Source organism: Amphiura filiformis, chromosome 11, assembly GCF_039555335.1.
Source record: "Amphiura filiformis chromosome 11, Afil_fr2py, whole genome shotgun sequence".
In the NCBI taxonomy this organism is placed as follows: Eukaryota; Metazoa; Echinodermata; class Ophiuroidea; order Amphilepidida; family Amphiuridae; genus Amphiura; species Amphiura filiformis.
The window spans coordinates 43,813,670-43,834,210 of NC_092638.1; the positions used below are offsets into that span (position 1 = coordinate 43,813,670).

Consider the following 20,541-nt stretch of genomic DNA (forward strand, 5'->3'; position numbering starts at 1 on the left):
CTTTTTCTGATATAAAATGTATCTATTTATGACAAGATTCATGGCTTAACTAGTTACTGGAAATTACTCTTTCAAGCTTTTGATACAAATAATTCCTATTATTTTTGATGAAATATGTTTATAAAATTTCTTTGTTGCTTGTTCCACCTATTCCATCTGTTTTAATGGCAGTATTGAATACGTACCCCTTGCAAATTACGAAATATGATTTAGGATAAATAGCGCCACCTACAGTTTGTATTTACTTAATAATGAAGCCAATTCTATGTACATCAAACAACCGTGAGGAAATGAACCAGAAGCATATTAAATCGGAGTTTACAAGGCGAAATGCAAAGTATACACAATACACTTTAATACTTGCACCCATCAGTGACATGTAAACAAAGAGTTGGGAGTCTTTTAATAATTTCTTTGATTACTTCTTGGTGACCTGCCTAAAATAAGAGCAGGTAAACCCTTTTACAGACCTACCCTTGATAGTGATGTCAACTTTGACACGTCTCTCATCAGGTCTGGAATATTTGGGAGAGTTATAAGCAGTCTTGACCACTTGGTTGTTGTTAACTAATTCTTCAAGGCACTTCTTGGTGGGTGCATAGTGGTGATTGAATAATGCCATTGCTGCTCCAATGGTATAGCATGAAAACTGCACATAATAAGAACAAAATAACTTCACACTTAAATTTTTCATTTACAAAACAATGTATTTACAGGTCACATATGGCACACATAAAATGTTTTTCTCAGCAACAGTGGCCATATTTCTTTGTCTTCTAGTTTAGCTTCACACTGTGAAAGATATTTTCACCCACCTTTTGGGGCTAAATTTTTACTAAAAACAAACCAAAATGTGCTGATGTCACAGAGATGAGGTAGCAAATCCTATTTTGTACACAAGTATGTGTAGGTTTGAGAAACACTCATCCCACAGATCTAATGACAGCCTTGTATAACAGCACTTGATATACTCTATAAATTCAATGAATAAGGTGACAAAGGAAATGACTATACATGTAATATGTCATTTAGGATCCTTTTTATCGAATTATCAGTGATTTGCTTAACCAAGTCGCCCTAAAATTCAAATCAATAATACATTTCTTCCACTCATCAAAAATAAAACCCTATGCATTAAAACTTACTCTTCTAAACTCATTCTGTAGCAGTCTATGTCCTTGTCTCTCTGCATTAGAGTCCAAATACAGTGAAGCATTGTCATACTCCGTGAAATAGTTCACTGTATCTTGAATTTGCTGTAGTCAAAGGAAAAATAAAATGATCAGCAGTGGAAATGAATTCAGTATCAAAGTTACATAATGTTACTATGTCAACGGGATCACACGTTTGAGTAATGAACCATGATCAAAACAATCACTGCACAAAGTATATGGCACTCGAAGGCATACCAAAATACAACTCAGGGGGTCATATCTTCTTGGCATTTGGAGATATGAAAAGGACCCATATGAACATTGACCCAGGTTCTGTAATGAGTGTCATCCCCAGGTGGGGAAATATTGTTATTATATTCTTTATGTTTTTCTCTTTCATGTGACACCACTTGGGAGGTCATACCTTCTTGGCATTTGGAGATATGTCCATTTCAGACCAAGAGGTTGCTTTTGTTTTGTTTGTTTGTTTTGTTTCTTCTTTAACCGGGACACTCAATCAGTTGAAAACACAATTAATCATCTGTTCTTCCTCGAGGCCCAGGGTTGCTAAGTAAGTAAGTAAGGAAGGAAGTAAGAAAGTAAGTAAGTTAGACTAGGCTGAGACCATTTCATGGTTCAGCAAAAAGTTTACAAGTAATAGTACTAATACCAACCTTCTTCTTGGGTGGTGGTGGGGCAGTCTTATCTTTCACTTTAGGGAAATCGTTTTCCAGCATGTAATTACACACTGCAGACACTACATCCCCGTGGTTGATGTATTCCAGCACCTTGTTGCGAACCCAATCCTGGTCAGCATCGCCAAACAAATTCAACTAAAAATACAAGAAAATAAATTTTTGTTGTATGTACAAGTACATGTATATGCAAAACAATGCTGATCAATTAATGCAAAGACAAACAGTAAACATTTTCAGTAGCTTATAGTATACTGAAATTGAAGAGTACCTTTGAATCAATAATACAATGAATGGCAAGCTCTACTATAATATTTTGCAGTGAACCTTTTGTCGATAGTGTATTTTAAGGTAGCTGTGTACTCTCAGATACGCATGTAGTAAAAGTGCCATAACTTTGTAATTATTCACGCAAGACATATAAAAGTATACATTTTTATGACGGCAAGACATCAATGAATATCAATATAAGTACAGTTTTGGTGTAAAAACAACAATTATGAAGAAAATCACAAAAAAGTGAATTTTTGGCAATTTTTGTTCGGTACATCATAATAAAAAAACACTCTTTCCAAACATTTTTGTTTTGCTTTTTTTCTTAATCTTGAGGCAACATTCCAAAAACAGTTTTTTTAGTTTTTTGATATTGGCCTTATTTTTGAAATATACTGACCAAAAAAGGCATCAAAATGAACTTTTTAAAATTCACAAACGCCTATTTGCACAAAATGATGCCTAAAATCGAAAATAGACCAAAATATAAAAAAATAAGAAAACCGTTTCTTAAATCGATCATGCTTTTTATGTTGAGCATAATTGCTTACCTATAGATGCTGTATTTATTGAGTCATCATTTACCTAAATCGCCATTTTACCGAAAAAATGAACATTGAAATAAAGGCCGTTGAAGTTTAAAGTGGTCACATTTTGCACTTTGATCGAAGTTTACAGAAGAATGCGGCAGTTCTCGTTTTTCTACCTTACATTACGTTAACATCGGGTAAATCCACAGCCCCTTGAGAAGTTTGGGCGAAATCTATTCATATCTTGGATGTTTAAATCGGGGGAAAGAACTTGAAAAAATTCACATTTTATAAGCTAAAACGGAGCCATTTGACCGCTAGGTTTTTGTGAAATCAGTGCTTCCGCGGTGTTTCCATAAGATGCGCCGCGCATGCAGATAAGCGTCGCATATGCGTATTTATGCGTTAACAAATACGCGATACGCAACGCGATGCGTTGTTGCGCGCGTGTACCCTGCTGGTACAACAAAGATTTTCTTTCCTTTTAAATTTCAAACACGAGTGGAATAGTGAAATAAAATCCTTTAATATTGCAGTTGGAGTTTACAAATCTGGATTTTCATTCCTTGTATTTATAAAAAACATAACAAAGTACAAACATATAAAAAAAATCAATTTCGCGAAAGAAACAATGTCTAGAGTACACAGCCGCGTTAAGCGTACATCGCATATTTACTGTGTTGAAATGCACTTGTGTCTCCGACTGGCTACCGAGGTGATCTGCTGTTGCCGCATTGTTATCTCTGACTTTGCAACATCACAGTACTACGCGCTCGTTAAAGGTTTACTGCAAAATGTTATAGATGTCAGTCAGATGTCTCTTCATATTTCTAAGAGCAAAATTGTTCATTTGATTTGTTGCAAGTGGCCTTTATTTTCCCTTCTTTTTCTTCATTCTGTTTCTTTCTAATTTTCTCTTCATACAGGCCAGCATGCTAGTAAGATATTAAGCTTGCTTAATTTTGCTTGAGCCGGGTTTGGTCCCATTAGGACCCAAGTATGTGCCCATCCAGACCTACTGTTTAAACAAACAAACATCAACAAACAAACATCTTGTGCAAAAGGTCATTAATTAAGGATAACATTAAGTACAACAAAGAGAAATTAACCAGAAATCCACACACCTCATGTGGAAGACATGACCTTAATCTCTCACACAGGGAGTGAAGATTTCAAACAGAGCCACCTATTCCAGTAATCCCATTTGAAATTCACACCCCCTGTGTGGAAGATGAAGGTCATGTCTTCCATAGGAGGTGTATGGATTTCAACTAGAATAGCCCAATGCATGGTTGTTTGCTGACCAGTGACCACCTGTTTTTAGGTGCTTCATTTAAATAAACTGACAGAAGTGAGAAAGCCTTTATGTAAGTCTTATATAAGCATAACACAGTCTCATAGCAATACCCCTACTTGTATCGAGGCACAGAATTTTGCAATCTGGACATCACTTGTACATCTTCATGAATATTGATTGGCAAACAAATTCCAATATGTCAGGTTTCAATTTGGCACAGGCCCAGACAATAGATGGAAGTTTGAGATCATCAACGATATCACTGTCATCATAGAAAAAATCTCACATCTAGTGCATACATGTATATAGCCCTTGTTGGGGGGGCTTGTGCAGTAAGAAAGTGACATGTTTGCAAACTTTTTTGGTATACATATATTTAAAACATTATTTTTATTGAACATTTGTCATGTAATTTCAAACCAAAATGTCCGTCCATGATCAATATCGTAAAAATAAACTGTACGCTTGGTATCTAAGCCTTATTACCAATGACATCATTTGCATATAATTTTTTTTGTTGACCATATACCATTCAGTCAAAGAAAGATTCCTTTAATGTGTGTAGAATACTCACCACGTCTGTTGTTATATCGCGGATCACTGCCTCTGGAACTCCCCCGACGTCACCGCCTCCTCCAAATGCAACTCCCCCTCCTCCAAATGCATCTCCGCCTGCTCTTTCTAATGCTTCATCTAATGCCCTTATCAGTTCTTGATCTTCATTGGTAAGATCTAGTGTTCTGTTCAGAGCTTGAGGAGCCGGTGCTGCTGGTCTGTTGGGAGCTTGTGGAGCAGGTGCTGCCGGTCTGTTGGGAGCTGGTGCTGCCGGTCTGTTGGGAGCTGGTGCTGCCGGTCTGTTGGGAGCTGGTGCTGCCGGTCTGTTGGGAGCTGGTGCTGCCAGTCTATTGGCAGCTTGAACAGCAGGTGCTGCCGGTCTGTTGGCAACTTGAGGAGCCGGTCTGTTGGCAGCTTGAGGAGCCGGTCTGTTGGCAGCTTGAGGAGCCGGTACTATCGGTCTGTTTGGTGCTTGAGGAGCCGGTGCTGCCGGTCTGTTGGGAGCTTGAGGAACCGGTACAGCTAGTCTGTGGATAGCTTGACCAGCCGGTGCTGCTGGTGTGTTGGCAGCTTGAGTAGCCAGTGCAGCTGGTCTGTTGGCGGGTGGAGCAGCCACTGTTACTGGTCTGTTGGCAATTTGAGCAGCCGGTCTGTTGGCCGCTGAAGCAGCCGGTGGTCTGCTGGCAGTTGCTGGAACACCTGGTGGTGGTGGTTGTGGTTGTAGTTTTGGCATTTGGCGAGCACCAGGTTGGGGTTGTTGAGGCTTACCATGTGATGCATGTAGTAAGTTTTCATGATGATGCTTATGTCTGTGTTGATGGCCATACGGCACAAAACCCTGCAGATTGTCTCTTTGCTGATGAAAGCCACCATGCGGTGGGGGAAATCCATTTCCAAATTGGAATACGTTGTTCCCTTGATTGCCAAAGCCAAATCTTGGTACAAATTGTCCTTGGTGCCCTGTCTGTGGAGGCTGCCAAGGTGTGTGATTCCTGTGTAACAAAGAGAATAATTACTAATAGGTAAACCATTTACAAAGCAACATCAAAGTGACAAACAATGGAGATACTGTTTCTTGACCCCTGTACAAATTATAGAGATGGGGACTATAGACCCTATCCAATAAAACAACTGGAATGGTATAACATTGCAATGGCAGATTGGTGGAAGAAGCTCTTTCTGAATGACAATTGAACCACCTTACCAAATCATGTCTAATGTATACTAGTTCTCTGGAATCCATGTTGATGGGCTGTGTTTTGACAATTTAGTATTCAAAATTATTTTGTGGATGAATGTAGGTTTCAGAACAGTCTTGAAATACTGGAGGACAAAATCCCCAGAATCGGTACTTTCCTATACTTTTGTACTAAGGTTTATAACTATCAAAAAAAAAAAAAAATGAAAAGACTGAAAGTACAAAGAAAACCACAAAATAATGCAAAGTAAAACAGAAAGAGAAAAACAAATAATGAAATATAAAACAGAAACAACTAAAGGAAAAGAGAAACAAGGCAATTCTTGAACCACAAGTCTTGCATGCTTTTGGGAGCAAGTGGAACATATTCTAAGCATATTTAGAGTTGGATCCTGGGCCAAGGTGTCAGTATCTCTTTTTGCATCACTGGAGATATTCTGGAGTTGAAAAAACACTTTTTGTGAGCCAAATTGTCTCCAAAATCATTCAGAGCAATTACTGAATAGGGTGCAACTCTACTAGTCTCATCACAAGACTACCCTAACCATAAACCCGGTAAACAAAGACTGAACTCAATTCTAGCAAGTTGTACCAGGTCGGTAATTGTACCAATCATTCCCTTGTGAACTTGTCCATAACATGGGGGTTGTAATTTTAGTCATCTGAACATTTCAGCTTTACCAGACCAACTTCAAAGAGGGTAAGAGGGCTGAGTGGTTATGGCGTTGCGCTGATGGCCAGGAGAATACGATCGGCGAGGGTTTGAGCCTTAGGCTTGCATTACATGTACATACATCGAATGTATGGAGCCGGTATATAAACCATCTCCATACAAACAAGGTAATATAAAAGTTCTCCAGAGAGTCAGTACAAAATGTGTAAACGTAAATACAGTCAGATTGTCATCACTTTTTTCTACGTCTTACCGCATTCCTTCCCACACAAATGTTGATTTAAGAGGGTCACACGAGTGTTGGAAAGCCACCTGCACTATGGATGTAAAATTTTACGGAGTCTAAATGAGTTAAAAAACGATGAAAATCTCACCATCTCTCGACAATCACCTACGTGAATTGTTTATTTATGTCAGCATGTTGACTTCCCATCATGCATCATATTGACCTTGGGCTATTCATAACTTCGTGGCGCTCGTGACTATTTGTCACGAACTACAATATCATTACACTTCAGTAAATCGTTCTCAGCGCTATGTCTCATTTATAATCAGTTGCAATACTTTAAACACGACAGGTTGTTTCTATATGAAATAATATAATTTTGTCTACAATACATGTTTATTTTTATTCCTTTTAGTGAATGCACTTATATGATAATGTAGATCTAGTTCTCTTAGTCGTATTGATATTATGGGTTCTTAGCGGTTAGCCTCTTTCGCGTCGTTTAATTCGTTTATATTGGCTACCCGGACTTGGCTAGCGGGATTTCTGAACTGTTAATAACGACTGCGACTCAAGAATAAAACTTCACAGGTCATCAGGCAGGTCATTGTAGTCCGGCGTAAAATCATGTGCGAATAATGTAAACATGGCTTCTTGAGCTAGTTAATCTGTGTTTGTCGGAAATTCTTTTCATTTTTTCTCCCGTTTACTTAACGCATACTTACTACCAAATGATTAAGACTCCTCCCTAATATGTTGTGACAACATTAAAGCAAAACGAATGAGTGTAAGTATTGTCTGAGGTTAGATATTAGTGAGGTAAGCATATCAAAACAACCAATTCAAAACTCGTATTCATGTATTTTTTATGTACATGCGTGTGTGAGTAAGGATTGTGAAAAGCCGTAACTCACACATACGATGGGTGTACCTTACATGTAGGTGAGAATTCTCTTCCTCTCCCAAAATGTTCCTATAAGGTCGGAAATCCTACAATTATATTCAGTTACTTTACAGAATAAAATTGCAGATTTCTTCTCATATACTGCTTAGCACATGCAGATATAGGTAGTGTGTGTGCGACGTCTTGTGGTTCGGAAGTCACATAAAGCTGTTGGTCCCGTGTACAGGAAGATTCATACCCTGTGCACGTTATGTGTCAGAGTTTTATTCGAAAAGAGAAGGGGGACCATTCCTGTTTCTTAAATATGCAATCAACCCTAGGTTCCAGGATCGTGGATAGGTAAAACTATGTACGTAAACCTTGCGCGTTGATACACAAACAGTTGAGGTAAGCACGTATAAGGAAGGAAGGAAGGAAGGAAGGAAGGAAGGAAGGAAGGAAGTTGCAGTGTTAGAACAACTCAGGCCAGACTAAGCAAACCCATGCGCACACCAATTCCTATATGTCTGGTTCCAGTAGGGAGCGTTGTGTATGTGAACCATTTACTATTGATAGATACAGATTTTTTTATACAAAGATGGAAGTAAGGAAGTGCGCATAAGCTGCAAGTATTCTAAACACCATTTGGTGGTTGCAACAAGCAATAGGCTTGCCAGTACCTGTATCCTTGCCAATCTCTCTGCATATTATTAGGGTGCCAATCATCTGTCCAACCATGTTGCCAATTTGAATGACAATTCATATGCCTATTTGGCCATAACTCTGGCTGCCAATTATTATTCCACATTGGCATAATGCCTCCAAGTAACAGATGTACAGTGTAGTAGGTCCAGCCAGTGGGGCACAGTTAGCTGCAATATACTCAAATGCATTCAGTAGGACCACAACTTCTAGTATGTGCTTCAGATTGTTCCGCTCATCGTGGATTTGTTCTTTTGGCATACCATTTTAAATCTTTTTGTTTGAAGCCAATCCATAAGAGCATGGTCTTTCATGCACTTCCACTTGATACAGTCTTATTATCAACCAGTGTTGCCATAAACCAGGCTCACGGCATGATAAAACAAATAAGTTCAAAACCGTATCACCCCAATTTTTCCTACATTTTTTGTACACCATTGGTTTCCAAAGGCAATCCACGCACTTGATTCTATTGAATGCATATAAGTACAGCTGGAAACTTTAACAACTCTGCCTACAAATTATTTAAACCCATTTACAAGAATCAATAACGCCTGTTGTCATTAGGATTTCCCCAAGTAAAAGTCACATTATCAATTTGAGGTCATGCACCAAATTTAATGGAATTTAAGAGAGTAGTGGGTGCAAATCATGCTACAAACACTTTTCAGGTTTGCTTGGTTACATAGGCCATTGATTGCACAACGGTGATTGATTTTTGAATATAATGCCATGCCATTTTCACAAAGTATATAGCCTATTCTCAAAAACTTGCTATTTGTCAGCAGGTAGTCTCCTGTTGTTACAATGAGAAGTTACTTATGCATGTTCCTCCTCATTGCACCAGGGTTGCCAAAAAGTTTCAGCCCGAATCGTGGTCAAATAATTGAGAAGTCACCCAATTCTTCCTCTGTTGCTAAAAACTTTTCAGTGCCAAGGTGCGGCGAATTGGCTTGCCAGGCTGCGGTGAATGGCTCTCAAGGTCGATCAATGATGTACTTGATACTGCCTTGGCTTGACACACTTTGCATACATACATTGTAGCCCAATTTAAGGTGTAGGATGGTTTTCTGACCCTGGTCAACTGATCTCTAAGAAGCCCAATTGCATGGCAAAAATGTGACATTGGCATCCAGTGAATCAATGATAATGAATGGGTTGATCGCACCATCACAAGATTCAAAGATGATCAGTCACACCTTTGCTCTGAAGTTCTTGTAATAAGATTTAGACCTAAGACAGATTAAATTGATTGTGTAAGCGGATTGTCATAAGGTGTACATGTATTAGGATTATTAATATGGTGTTAAAAAGCAATCAATATCTTTCTTGCTTAATTAAGGTGAGGATGGTCAGGTTGAACAAAACAAAACAAGATAACCCAAACCAGGAATGCCTTCACAGATAATGGGAGGCCTTCCTTTAACCACAAATTAACATAACATACCTACAATGTAAACATAGTATGATCACAATTAATCATCATGACTACTTGGTTTCTAGTAACCAACTCAGCTACAAGAAGTCAGTTCCAGCTAAGAGTAGCCGGGTGGGTTCTCCTTTTCATGAAGGAAATTTTCCCTTACCTTGACTCATTCGAGTTAATTACACACTAGAAGAATAAACTGTGATCATACTATTAACCAGGAACAGATCCTGTACTAATAACTCTTAATCACCACTTTTCCAATTTGATACATTATTAATAAAATAGTATTGCTTTTTAATGCAGCTTGCTAGACAAGCATGATAGACATGATTTTGGAATCTTGGGAGTGGACTATGTATAGTCTTCTGGACGGATGTGATTTTCACTTTGGTCTCTGCAGATCCAAATAAACTTTTAATGATATTGTACAATTTAGCTTGACTGACTCAAAAGGTGATGGTGTCTAGCTCAAGCTGGTTTCATGGCTCATCTGGTGGGGGAAAAACAGTGATAAAACAAGATTGCAGTAGAAAAAACATCAAAATACTACTAACCTGTCCAGCTGCTTGTGTTTGGTTACTGTTTTCTTCTCTTTCTGGTCAAATATTGAACCCATAACCTCATTTCTCATCTTCCGGTTACTCTCAGCATTAACTAGTTTATTGAACTCCTGCTGAATGTTATTGAGTGTTCTCTGATTCTCTGCCAAGATTGTAGAAAGCTTGGCATCTTGGTTGGACCCGTTGGTCTCAACAGTACATGATGCTCCGACACCAAGCATGCCTTCATTTGGATTCTGGACCCGTGTGTTTTCACTTGTTGAGGTATATGTACTGTTTGAACTTTTTTGCACAGAATATCCTTGCCCACCTGGGACTAACACTGACTTCCCAGACAATTCTGTGCAAGTATGCACAATAACGTTTCCTTTGTTACCCAAATTGTTGGAAGAAATTGATGAGTTTGGGAACGCTATGTTCTTTACAGCAGTACTAGCTGTTAAAGAGATGCCCAACTTTGCATTTTCTTGATGGGAAGAAGATGGAGGTGGCGATGGAGGTGGCCTCGATATCGTAGAAGGTGCCAAAGTTCTAACTTGTGAAGCAGTACAAGTGTTGGAATGTTTTGATCCAATAGCACCGTTTGTTTTACAATCATTGCAGGCACAAGTGGCTGTTGATGGAGCACTATTCTTACCTAGTAAAGGCATTCTTAAATAGCCAGTATTATACCTAGTTTTGTTGTTTAAGACACTTTCATTAGATAGATGTGTGTACTCTGAAGCTTTAGATGATGCAGTACTTGATGGAAATAAACTTGTTTGTAGAGGTGGAGTATATCTTTTAAAGGGCACAAATGATTTGGGTGTCGGTTGGTCACCACCATGGGACAAGGCACCTCTTGAATGAGTCGCTGAAGAAATTAATAAGGTATTTGGGGATGCAATGAGATCCGTTAAGGTTTTATGTGAGGATGACTTTGCATTAAAGACATCACTTTCTGGCGAAGTTAGATCAATGATTTGTGAATTTTTATACTTCACTGCCCCAGAGTTTGCAGCTAGAGGCATGCTATTACTTGTTATAGAATTTGATGTGATGCTCACAGGTGTTTTGGTTGAGTCTGTAGCCGGACTAACTGTAGTGGAACCAATACCAGAATCATCCGTTGTGATACTGTTTGATTTCATTCTATCAGTGCCTGTATCTGAAGATGCTGGAATATCACCACCATTGGATAATAGATTACCTCTAGTTGAATTGCTTGATACAGCACTCACAGGTGATAATGGATTCTTCCCTAATTCCTCTGATGACAGGGACATTGGACTTGGTGTGGTGAGTTGTCTCTGGTCCTTTGAGCTATGAAGAAAAGCCAGCTTGGTGTTAGGGTTTGGAAAGCCCAACTGCTGCCAATCAATTGGACTAGGGGTTGAAAGTTGGCGTTGGTCACTTGCGCTTGATGCAGAATCCTCGTTGTTAGTAATTGGTGGGGTTATATGGATGCCATCATCCCTTGAGTTGACTTCTTCTTTGCCCTTTGGACTTAGAGAATCAAAGTTCTGCCAATTGACTGGACTAGGAGTGGACAGTTGTCGCTGATTGGCTGGGCTAGGTGTGGAAACTCCTCGTTCATTGATTGGACTAGGTGTGTTAATTTGATGGTGGTTCTCTTCCAAAGAGTCGACTTCTTCATGTTCAAATGAGCTTTGTATGTTGAAGTCATGTGAAGAATCATTTGGACTTGCATTTGAACTCTGAGGCTGAATGTCAGAAATTGGTGTGCTACTGCTTCGGTATTGATCACCTTCATGGAAATCCCTATGGGTTGCATTTGTCTGGTTCCTGCCCTGTGGTCGTAACTCCTCGTCAGACACTGAACTCACACTGTCCATTAACCTTGTGTCATTTTTCTGGTTCCTGCCCTGTGGACTAAACTCCCCATCAGACACTGAACTCGCAGAACTGACACTGTCCAATAACCTTGTATCATTTGCACTGACATTATCACTTTGGTCCTCTATGGTTGTGGTAAGATCTAAACTAACATCTCCATCTGAGAATGTATCATAGTGCTGGGGTGAATCTTGTAGATCTGTCAAAAACAGAAGAAGAAAAAGAAGAGCATTTGAGCATTATAGTTTTATATACACACAATTACTGAATGAATATATTAATGATATGCCAGATGTATGAATTTGCAAAAGTATAGCAACTACTTCATTGTATCAAATACAAATCACAGAAATTGGCACTGGAATCAGATTTGACGTAATCATGTACCTGTATATGTACCGTATTGGTCCGAGTATAGTCCCACCTGTTTTTAGGTGAAAATGTTCAAGTTTTTTTTTTGGTTTTGGAGCCTGTGCTTAAATACAAAAGATACAATGTACTGCGCTTTGGAAAATCTTGTAAATTGATAGCATTTTTTTTTCCATTTTGATTTTGTCTTGTGCACTTCAAAAACAGAAATATGACACCATGTGGCAAATTATAACCAACATCCAATAAGTTTTGCAACAAATTGCCCTAAAAGAAACAGACATTAGGCTATTCCAGTTGAAATCCATACTCCCTGTAGTGAAAGACATGATCAAAATCTTCCACACAGGGAGTGTGAATATCAAATGAGGTTACCTGAATTAGTGACTCCCATTTTAAATCTACACCCCTGTGTGGGAAATCAAGGTCATGTCTTCCACAGGGGATGTATGGATTTTAACTGGAACAGCCGATAAAAAGAGGCTGTAAGTTTTTGATTTTACAAAAATTAAAACTTTGTACAGGAAATTCTACTATAATAAATTTATCTCATTTGGGATTTTTATTAGATGGGTTATAGACAGACGAGGCATTATTTGGTCTGACCAAGTTGGGGATCGTTCATCCAAAAGATTGATGAACTAAGCCCATGCACAGAAAAGGCACACGAGGGAGGGGGGAGGGGTCTACACTGATGAACTAGTTCCAGGTATATTTTGAGACTGAGAGATATCTTGATGGTATATGACGGTTACCTTGGGTAAGGTCCACAATATCCATATCTTTGTATGTTCTTAGCTCCAGCAGATCATCAATACATCTGTTCAGCAGGTTATGGTTGTTGAACGGGTCTCCTCTGTTGCTGGGATGCAGTACACTCCTCTTGATGACCTCCTTCCCCACATCAGGGAACATGGGGATCAGAGCACCAACAACTTCTCTCTCCATGTCCGATAATGACCTAGCCCTGCAGATAACAAATGAAACAGAGTCATTTAACATTATTGTGGACAGAAAAAAAAAATAGGAAAATCATATTTTATTCCTTCATTTTCTTGAAAATAATCCCACAGCATGTATGTACAATGTATGTTGCATGGGTATGAACTACTAACAGCCACGTGGGGCAATCTGAATATCCCAGACTGGCACTAAAAAAGGGTCAGGGTTAGAGAATATATTCCAAAAGCAACGACCCGGTGTGGTTCAGGGAGCATATCGCAGGATAAAATGGATCAGGAAGAGTTTGAATAGACCACGGCTATCCTATCATACTTTCTTTCAGTTTTGAGTAGTCACCAAAAAAATTGAAATGACAGACAGAGATACTAACTGCAGCAGTACAGCTTATTTACAGCTTACGGTAGTGGTCTCCCAACAATTACCCTCTCCTCTCACTGCATATGTAATGTGTTTTGGTATCAGCCATTCAACAAATTTTGGCATACAGTAGATGACAGCGCTCAAATTTCAGGAAGGCCTCCAGTGCTTTCAATAACCAGGTCTACATTTTTATGCTGGACCCACCATTCAGATCAAATTTAGTTAAAATCTGTGGGTCCCAAATTGACTTTTGTGGGTCCAAATTACACTGGTGGGCATCCAATGAACGGAAGCCAGAAACACCTGGAAATGTATTTTTAAATATTTTTTATCTGGCGCATAATAATATTTAAGTATGTTGAATTTGGGACCCAAAAAATTTTCAGCTTGCAATAAATAATACACACATTTTATAACATCAACCGCAAGCCCGAAGAGTATATCATGTACATCGACATCGTTAAAATGACAGAGGTCCATGACTTATATAGCTATCTGCAAAAGAACTGGTAACTTTGTATTCTGTCATTTTTGTGAAATTTACATGTTTTTGTAGCCTCATCCCAAGTTGGAACTTGATCTGACCGAGACCAGAATACGATGAGGTGCATGTACGCACACACTACTGACACTAGGTATACGATAAATGTGTGTGGGTACTTCATTTTGTTTACATCAAGAGTAGAATCATCAGCTGGGTTTTCCCCATTGAGTTGCAATATGCATACGAAACTACAAGTTTTCCGGGCTGTAATTGCTTGCATAAAATAACAATATAAAATAAATAAATTGGATCCCCATAGCCACCATTTTTGTCGCCTGTGTAAAAATTACGTAACCTATACTATTAACAACAATTATATGAGTACTTAAATGATGCAAATATTCTCTCAAGTGCACAATCTGGTTTCCGTGCCAATCATTCAACGACTACAACTCTTCTTGATGTTCAAGATTTTGTTTTAAATAATATGGATAATGGATATGCTACAGGTATGATCTTTCTTGATTTAAAAAAAGCGTTTGATGTGGTAAACCATGATATACTTAAATTGATAAACTGAGCAGATATGGCATAAATGGTAATGAACTATTTTGGTTTAAATCGTACTTAAGCAACAGATCTCAGGCTGTTAATGTAAATGCTACTCTTTCAAAATTTGAAGATATCAATATAGGTATTCCGCAGGGATCAATTTTAGGGCCATTGCTCTTTATAATATTTGTAAATTGCTTAGCATCCACTGTACTGTGGATTGCAAAATAGTCATGTACGCTGATGACACAACCTTGATTTGTAGAGCTAAGAATGAGGTAGATCTTCAAGCACATTTGCAATCAAACATGTGTATCGTAGCAAAGTGGTTAACAGCTAACAAACTCATTTTAAATGTAGATAAAACTAAATTAATGATCCTTGGTAACAACTACATACATCGAATGTATGGAGCCGGTATATAAACCATCTCCATACAAACAAGGTAATATAAAAGTTCTCCAGAGAGTCAGTACAAAATGTGTAAACGTAAATACAGTCAGATTGTCATCACTTTTTTCTACATCTTACCGCATTCCTTCCCACACAAATGTTGATTTAAGAGGGTCACACGAGTGTTGGAAAGCCACCTGCACTATGGATGTAAATTTTTACGGAGTCTAAATGAGTTAAAAAACGATGAAAATCTCACCATCTCTCAACAAACACCTTCAGTAAATTGTTTATTTATGTCAGCATGTTGACTTCCCATCATGCATCATATTGACCTTGGTCTATTCATAACTTCGTGGCGCTTCGTGGCTATTTGTCACGAACTACAATATCATTACACGCAGTAGCGCTATGTCTCATTTCTATTCAGTTGCAATATTTTAAACACGACAGGCTGTTTCTATATGAAATAATATAATTTTGTCTACAATACGTGTTTATTTTTATTCCTTTCAGTGACTGCACTTATATGATAATGTAGATCTAGTTCTCTTAGTCGTATTGATATTATGGGTTCTTACGCTCATTTGTGGGTTAGCCTCTTTCGCGTCGTTTAATTCGTTTATATTGGCTACCGGACTTGGCTAGCGGGATTTCTGAACTGTTAATAACGATCTGCGACTCATGAATAAAAGTTCACAGGTCATTGTAGTTCGGCGTAAAAATCATGTGCGAATAATGTAAACATGGCTTCTTGAGCTAGTTAATCTGTGTTTGTCGGGAATTCTTTTCATTTTTTCTCCCGTTTACTTAACGCATGCTTACTACCAAATGATTAAGACTGCTCCCTAATATGTTGTGACAACATTAAAGCAAAACGAATGAGTGTAAGTATTGTATGAGGTTAGATATTAGTGAGGTAAGCATATCAAAACAACCAATTCAAAACTCGTATTCATGTATTTTTAATGTACATGCGTGTGTGAGTAAGGATTGTGAAAAGCCGTAACTCACACATACGATGGGTGTAGGTAACAACCATATCACAGATAAATTTAGTAATGTAAATCTTATATACAACAATTGTATTATTGAAAAGGTTGATGATTTCAAATATCTAGGTGTTAAGTTTGATTATAATATGTCATGGTCCTCTCACATTGATTATTTATCTAAAAATGTTTCAAAAAGAATTGGTATTATTAGGCGTTGTAGACATTTTCTTCCACATCACACTCTTGTTATGTTATCAAATGCTCTCGTAACCCCTAATTTTGATTATGCTAGTTCAGTGTGGTGTAACTTTTCTCTTGAATATCAAAGAAGGCTTCAGGTTTTACAAAATAGTTTAGCTAGAACGATTCTATTTGCTGATATTAGGACGCCAGTAATAGACATGTTAAACTCACTAGGGTGGATCAAACTAAGTGACAGATGGAAAAATCATATGCTTATTCTTACATTTAAATGTTTAAGAAATCTTAGTCCTTCATATTTATCATCTCAGTTTGAATTTGTTCATAATACTCATTCTCATGTAACCAGAAATCATTCGTCTAATACATTGATTGTTCCAAAATACAACACTAATTCTGGTTTACGTACATTTCACGTCAGAGCTGCTCATATTTGGAACAGTTTATCACCAATGATTCGAACTGATATGGAAAATATGTCTTTGAGACAATTCAAAACAAATGTTCTCAATTCATGTTAAAATGTGTATAGTCTATGAATTCATTGTGATTGCATTTTTTTGTATATCTTATATTGTATCACTTTTGTGTACTATCATTACATGTATATTATGTTTTGTATTGACTGAGGGCCTGCTTGGAAAGCAGTGATGGTCACTGAAGTTGTGACCCTCAATAAAGAAAGAATAAACTAACAATCCCGTACCATTCAAGGCTCTCAATTAATCGCGCTTACATAAAGCAATTAAGTGGCGCCATGAGCGCTCGATCGATCTCGCGCTTCTGGATCTGGATGTTATCCTCTGAATAAACGGGTACCCGCATCACAAACAGCATTCCCTGTGACTTGTGACACATCCACCAATTACTGATACCCCATGAACATGGGAGCTGTCAGCTGTCAATTTCATTTGGGGCTGGCATGTGATGACGTCATCCACTAATTCCTGATATTCCCCTCAGATGTGGGAGCTGTCATTTTAGTTTCATTGAAAGAAGTTTCTAAGGACATTGAAACTGTGGGAACTATTTGTTTATCAATGCAAAAAATGTAGACTAAAAACAAGGAACTCTGGCAATAAAGCTCAAAAAACACTTGTGTTATTCTTTGCATTGTTCACATAATGTATCAACTTCATGGAGAGAAAAACATCGGACTAGCATCGGAGGTGCAGAATTCGGCATACTTGATTTACTTCAAATTGCGTGACTTCATCAATGGATACAAAAAGTGGTGGGGTCAGGAATTTTCAGTATAAAGGGTGCCTCAGTAAAAAGCGTGGGGGTCAGGAATTTTCAGTATAAAGGGTGCCTCAGTAAAAAGGGTGGGGGTAAAATAAAAAGGGTGGGGGTCAAACCCCACTGCCGAGTATGTGCTCAAGATGGCATAGTAATAGTATACCAAGCACCAGTTGTACAGTATTGTAGCTACATGGATCGAATCCATGGGTCCTACAGTCACCCATGGAAAACAGGGTACTGAAAAGCACTACACCATGTCCATATGGGCCAAGGGATGGTTTGTTTACATGGCAATAATTCCTTCAGAATAGTCAATACAGATTCCAAATATGTAAAACTTACCTCATATCAGTTTTAGTTGCCCCTAATAACTCCAAATTGACATGACAATGAATTCTATTTGCTCAATTTCATACCAAAATCAAGGAAAACATGGTTTTGTTATTGCAAAATAACATGAAAATCAGAAAGGTTATATCTGGTCACTGTAGTAGGCCACTACCGGTAATCAATATTGGCACTTGAATGGCACAACTCAGTGACTTTCTGCTCATTGTAAGACTGATAGTGTTGTAAACTTGATTGCATAACATTAAGATTGCCAACTGATCCTTTGTATTTGAGTTGTCTGTTGATGGTATTAGAACTGTCATGGATGTAAACATTGCACAAAATGTCAACAAAACATGGTACCGGGTACTGCACAACTCTATGCCTGTGTGTGTGTGTGTCGTCTGAGGGCCGATGACACACATTCGATGGGTGTATATTGTAGCAACTACAGATTTCAACTAACATGGGATCTGAATTATTACGGAATGTACCGTATAGTGTGTGGGTGCATAATATTGCTTTCACCAGTCCTATATACGCCGTAGTCCGAATAATCAGACCCAGAACAAAATATTAATTTCTGACATGATCTTGTACTGGGTCTGAACTGTTTCCATGAAATCCTGATGGCAAATTGGACAATAGAAGCACATGGTTCTACGTGACAGCTTTTTAATCCCTATTCAGGTTACGTGAATCACGCTATTGTGGACCATCCTTCTGATACTTGAGTGTTTGGACACGCTGAACGGTTTTTGTCTACCTCTCTGTTTGTAAACAAACCAGGAGGTCGAAATAAATCCTCCTCGCCGAATCTGAAAGTCAGCGTAATAATACGGCACTATATCGCCGTATCTATGTATATTAAGGACTGGCTCATGCCATTTTGTCTGTGGGAAACAGTCACACTTAAGTAACGATTTGCGCAGGTCAGATATTTGAAAAATTTCTTCAAAATTTGGTCAACGGTATATAAAATTGGTACCCATATTGTGCTTGCTAATTTAAGACTCAGTTGAAACAAAATACAGGATCAAATGCATTTTAATGTCCAAAAAGTCAAAATTTTCGTCAAAGTTCTGCCGAATTCTGCACCCTTGCGAAGGGGGCAGAATTCGAATCGGGAATAAAAAAATCCGATCTTTGCGATCAAATACACAAAAGTACAACAAGCTGTTGGCAAAATACATTAATATTGCCAATTAACAATATAGTCTTTATAGAAAATTTGATGTCAACTCAAGACAGTGTCAATTGAAGAAATGAAATTAATGTGCTCCCCAAACAGATGGAATTTAGCCTAGGGCGGCAAAATAATTCCTGTTCAAAAACGTGTGGGAAACTGAAAGTGCATAATCTGGGCTAATATTGCTTGTTTGTTCATCATGTTCATGTCCAATGAATATTGTATGTCCATGCATGCATGACGGCCTTCTCAGGTTGTCAGTTCAGCATGTCACCCAGGCATGCCCATGACCATGTGCAGGAGTTTTTTTAAATTTAAGCTTCCTTCAAAATTCCAAAATTTATTGTCTCTAAAAACACAGATGTCTGTCCTTGTGAAATGCAGGGCTTGGGACGACATGATGACCATATGGGAATACATGAGATGAGTTTCGTATCGCAGTCATGTACTGTAGGTAGATTGGCGTACATTTAAATGCAATGAACTCGTTTCATTCATTCATCATGTTCATCATTGTGGACATGATTGTCACAATCATTGTGTTCGATTGTGTACGTGTGTGCAAATGTCGAATGAATGGGTCGTTTCCTCACGTGCTCATTCACTTCAGTCAGTCACTTAAACTAATAGCACTTACCACTCCATATTTCTGTTTGTTGCTTTTACTCTCCGAGCCCAGATTTTTCTCTTCTACAAACTATGTTTCATGAAAATGCTGCCATATCGACAATATTTCAGGCGTCGAGCGGGAAATCCCGTCCAACTTCACTCAACTTTGGCGTAAAATATGACGTCACTATTTGTTTTGGTAAAAGGAATTTCCGATTTTACAAAGAGCACCAGCAAAACAAGAACAATCTGAGGCTTACCTTTTGAAAAATTGGGATGGTTGAGTGGATGAAAATGAATGAATGATCGAAAATAAAAGTTGATTTGTTAAATGAAAATGAATGAATGAATGAATGAATGAGTGAATTTATTTATTAATTTATTTATGTATTTAATTATTTAATTATTTATTTATTTATTTATTTATTTATTTATTTATTTATTTATTTATTTATTTATTTATTACATTTGGCAAAAAGCACAGGCAATACCCAATAGTGCTCAAAGAGCATTAAATTAAAGGGAAGCCCTACATACAAAGCGAACAAAAATAAATAAAGCAAAAACAAGATAAAAAAGACAACTATTGGAGGACTTTAACTGCGGCCTTGAAAGCGGACAAGGTGGGACAACATACAACATTTTCTGAAATGAAAATGAAAATGAAAATGAAAATGGAAATGGAAATGGAAATGGAAATGGAAATGGAAATGGAAATGAAAATGGAAATGAAACTGATCTGGTTTGCAAAGTCACTGTCAACCCCTACCCTCCTCTTTTACATACGAAAATGGGCCCAGTAAACACAACAATTTTCATAGTAATTTGAGCTAAATTGGCTCG

At 38.0% G+C, this 20,541-nt stretch overlaps 1 protein-coding gene across 1 annotated transcript in view; it reads right to left on the reverse strand.

Moving 5' to 3' along the window:
• The window catches only part of LOC140164877 (uncharacterized), a 36,508-nt gene extending 16,633 nt beyond the window's left edge, over positions 1–19,875 (reverse strand). The window contains exons 1-7 of the mRNA XM_072188254.1: positions 19,727–19,875; positions 13,136–13,347; positions 10,170–12,210; positions 4,524–5,496; positions 1,829–1,987; positions 1,146–1,256; positions 475–649 (exon numbers count right to left, since the gene is read on the reverse strand). Coding sequence (XP_072044355.1) covers positions 475–649; positions 1,146–1,256; positions 1,829–1,987; positions 4,524–5,496; positions 10,170–12,210; positions 13,136–13,347; positions 19,727–19,734 — 3,679 coding nt within the window. The 5' untranslated portion in view covers positions 19,735–19,875. The remainder of the gene's footprint in view (positions 1–474; positions 650–1,145; positions 1,257–1,828; positions 1,988–4,523; positions 5,497–10,169; positions 12,211–13,135; positions 13,348–19,726) is intronic.
• Between the last annotated feature and the right edge of the window lie 666 nt (positions 19,876–20,541).